The sequence below is a fragment of the Temnothorax curvispinosus genome, unplaced genomic scaffold (assembly GCF_003070985.1).
Source record: "Temnothorax curvispinosus isolate PA1 unplaced genomic scaffold, ASM307098v1 QBEX01006657.1, whole genome shotgun sequence".
NCBI classification, from domain to species: Eukaryota; Metazoa; Arthropoda; class Insecta; order Hymenoptera; family Formicidae; genus Temnothorax; species Temnothorax curvispinosus.
Window position 1 is genome coordinate 1,670 of NW_020216437.1, and position 3,989 is coordinate 5,658.

At 36.7% G+C, this 3,989-nt stretch overlaps 1 protein-coding gene across 1 annotated transcript; it reads right to left on the bottom strand.

The window, feature by feature from the left end:
• Positions 1-621: 621 nt before the first annotated feature.
• Positions 622-3,218, bottom strand: LOC112456177 (zinc carboxypeptidase-like). Its single transcript, XM_025018557.1, has 7 exons — positions 3,118-3,218; positions 2,754-2,913; positions 1,924-2,457; positions 1,746-1,830; positions 1,445-1,647; positions 1,147-1,231; positions 622-903 (listed from the first exon to the last, which is right to left on the bottom strand). The coding sequence occupies exons 2-7, from the start codon at positions 2,904-2,906 to the stop codon at positions 704-706; spliced, it is 1,260 nt and encodes a 419-aa protein (XP_024874325.1). The 5' UTR covers positions 2,907-2,913; positions 3,118-3,218; the 3' UTR covers positions 622-703.
• Positions 3,219-3,989: the final 771 nt, after the last annotated feature.

Consider the following 3,989-nt stretch of genomic DNA (forward strand, 5'->3'; position numbering starts at 1 on the left):
ATCTGAAAATTAAAATTATAAAATTACGATTATATTTTTCAAAATTATGAGATACAAAGTTCGTAATAATTTTGAAGAATGTAATCTTAATTTTGTAATTTTAATTATCGTAATTCGTTATTAATTGGAATACGCAAGATGGAAGCGCGGCCGCCGCGGCCAGAATATCCCCTCCAGCTGGCTAGTTCGGCTTCGGCACGAACCTAGCACGGACGCAAACCATGTGCGGTTACCGAGCGATACGACGTAGTTGAGTTGCATTTTCTCAGGCGGCGCGTCGGAAAATGCAACACAGCAACACACGAAAAAGGCCGGGATGGCCTCTCTCAGGTTTCTCTCTGATATAAGAGAAACTTTAAAATGTACGATATAAGATTTTTTTTTTAAGTATTCACAAGAAATTAACAATTGCTCGTAAATTTCTCAATTAAAAAGAGAGTCGCTTCGTGAAACAGTTATTACTGCGACATCGTTACAAATAATCAGGTGGATTTATTAGATTGTTAATTGTCTACCGGAAAGGACCATGTTAATCGTAGTGACAATGCGAGGGATAAATATATCAAAATATTTATTATCGTCATTAGATTACAGAGCAGAATAGGGAGAGTGAGACTAGCACTTTGTCAAAAAAATGTATTATCGAGGTAGTAAATATAATACATCGAGATAGTAAAATATTTACAATAAATTAGATCGGCATTCAAGGTTTGGGATGCCCACGTGCCTTTGCTTCTTTAAACATCGCTACGAGAGAGTCCATAGTCTCCTCTCCAGTCGGAATAATCTGATTAGGCGGTAACAGAAAACCGTAACGACCTTTATCGCGCAACTCGTAGGTGTAGGCGATAGGTTTACGAAGAACGCCTTTGACATAATCCACAGAACTTCCGGTAGCTATGTCTGAAAGTGATTCGATAAGAACGTTAATATAAAAAGATCACGTTTTATTTACGTAATTACGATTACTTTAATCTTGGGAATGCGATAATTCAATTTCAATTATAGCAGATTATATTTCGATCTAAAGAAATAGAAACAAAAAGAGATCTTTAAATCAGATAAATCATTTTAGATAGATTACAAAATACTTAAGTTGATAAAAAAGATAGGGAAGTAAAATGAATTGAAAATCATTTTGCTTACAGATTGTCTCAGCAATATTTCCGGTTACGTATGAAGTTCCGTATCTCTTTCTGAGAGCTGTAATCGATTTCGTGCCGATGGCGTACTGGAAATATAAAGATTATATATAAATTATAATTGTTACAGATCGCGACGTTAACAACGAGATAACAAAAATCCCTCAAATTCGAAAAATCAAATTGACACACAATTAATCCGATAATAGAGTAATGATATGAAGAAAATAATTATACAAAAAAATGCTTTATTAATTTATTTAAGATTTTCTATGTTGCTTTAGAATATTAAAGCTTTTTACCAATTCCTCATAGTTTTCAAGATGAGCCCTCGTGTGACCATACGGGAACATCAACATTTGCGAATAACTGTGAAACGATATGTACGCGTAGAATTTATCGGAGATGGACTTGATGTAATCGGATGCGCTCTTCGTCTCTATGTCGGAGAATGGCGCACTTCCGGCATAAGTCTCGGAGCACGGGTTGCTGCTAGCACCTCCAGCTGAAAACGTCAAATTACAATAACGTTAATAAATATTTAGGGGAGAGAGAGAGAGAGAGAGAGAAAACTCGCTGTTTACTAAAAATCCGGGTACTTACTGTTCCATCTGTAGCCCCAGTTCCTGTTCGGATCGCTACCTCTGCAGTAGCCGTACGGCTTACGTGTCTTTCTCCACAATCGGTTCTGGAAATGACCGAAAAAAAATGTATACAGATAAAACTGATTTATAAATTAATGGCTCGCGTTCCGTATAGCACGTTATGAAACGGAGCTTACCGTAGTATGCGTGTACGCGTATCCGTCGGGATTGAACGAGGGGAAGATGTACCAATCGTGGCTCTCGGCTAGAGCTCTGACGTCCGGCTCGTTGCTGGTCAGCAATTGATGCAGGATGTACATGACGGTCGCCGGCGAGATCCATTCCCTGGCGTGAATGCCACCCTCGATGAAGATTCCGGGACTGTTGGCTTTAAAGGAGACCTTGACGCCTTTGATCTGGCGGCCCTCGTACGTTTTGCCGGCCACGACGGTCTGTACCTTGTCGGGGTATTGTTTGGCCAGGTCGTCCAGGTTCTTGTAGATCTCCTCGAGAGTGTGATAACTGGTGAAATCGAACAATTTTGATCGGATCTGATCGATTGATTGGATCTGAGGAGTCGTTTCGTCAATCAACTCTTGGACGTCGTTGATATGAACTTGATAGGGGATGCCGATCTGAGCCATCTTCTCATAGAATTCGGGCAACTTGTGCGGAGCGACCATCAGGTCCACTTGTTTGTTCACGACACTCGGTGAATCCCAGAAGGAGAACTGTAAGGAATAATTCAATCCCGCGCATTAGAGTTGAAGTTTAATTTTGAAATTTACTTTGTATTTCTTGCGAATTATTTGCTGAATAATTTTATAAATTGGAAGATTCTTTAAAATTGTAAAATTTCTAAAATTTTTTGTAAGTCTCGTGAAACTGATTTTGTGTGAGTTTCAAGTAATGAAGCTAGCTTAATGTACCTTAATCGATCAAGAGCAGAACTCTATGTATATAGATATTTTAGATTTGTACTCGTATTTGCAAAGCGTATCGGTTAACTTAAAAGGAATTTACTCACTCCATCATAAACGTTTTCCAATTCCCGTAGATTTTCGAGTTGCGTTTCTGTGGTCGGAATCAACCTGAAGACCTTGTAATTGTTGTAAAGAGCCTTCTGGGTAGCCCCACTGGCCAGGCCCACGATCGCGCACAACACTATTATCTTCCACATTGTGGCTCTGTATAAAACCAAACATTTTCGAATAATTTTAATACATGAATTTTAATATACAATTTTCGTTTAATTGACATGACTATCACGAATGTTTTTTTTAGAGTTACTGTTAGACAACACAAATAATTTTTAGAAAAGTGATAGTCGAAATTATCATTGACCGAATGCTCAGTTCAGGAATCGTTCTCTCGAAGACATCAGCGCTTACCCGTTGTGAGCCAGGAACACTTGTGATTATGATTGTGACTGCTGTTTCGTCCATTGTATTTAAACACTGGATGCACACGGCACCAACAATAGACACATATCCAGAACATTTTATTAAGAAAAATCATGCCGATCGATCAATCAAGTGAAGATTATGTTGGGTTTTACCGTTTATCAGACATGTGCTTGGCGCGGGACATTGTCTTTTGATTAGCTTGAAAAGAATCACGTTATCACGATTGATTTTGTATGGCGTCTCAATAGGTGTCGAGACGGCGTGTCACAATTAGTCGTCTAGCAGCTTTATCGGACGTTTAAATTGGAGCGTGTCTATATATATATGTACCCAAAGGTACTTTTTTTATAATCTAGAAATGGATCTGGATTTTTGCGTATTTATATATATCGTAACCAAGTTTCAGTAAATAATAACATGTATTTTAAATACATATGATAAAAATATTTATTATTACATAGATATATATTCATATATCGTGTTGATCGAAATTAATATAGAAAAAGTTAACTTGTTCATGTTTAAAATGTTTTGTTGGTATATTGCAAATTATTTAATTTCAAGAAGAGTAACATCGATTTTAAAAAAATATCGATTTCATGTGATTCCACAAGTATAAGGAAAATAATTTATATATTATATATAAAAGAAAAAGATTGAAAGTCGTTTTCAATGTTAATCTGATTGTGTACAGTGCAGTAAAATGATTGCAATATGCGTGAAATCAAGTGACAGATGCATGAAATTGATATACGAAATAATCGCTAAATCAATTCTTATTTGCGCGACTTTGTAAAAAGAACATGATTTTATTTCTCGATAAACAATTTTACTCTGTATTCTCTTCTAGGAATAAT

Coding starts and splice junctions, on each gene's coding strand:
- LOC112456177 (XM_025018557.1), bottom strand. CDS start 2,906: ATGTGGAAGATAATAGTGTTGTGCGCGATCGTGGGCCTGGCCAGTGGG. Junction 2,458..2,753: donor TGGAAAACGTTTATGATGGA/GTGAGTAAATTC, acceptor TATTCCTTACAG/TTCTCCTTCTGGGATTCACC. Junction 1,232..1,444: donor TTGAAAACTATGAGGAATTG/GTAAAAAGCTTT, acceptor TTATATTTCCAG/TACGCCATCGGCACGAAATC.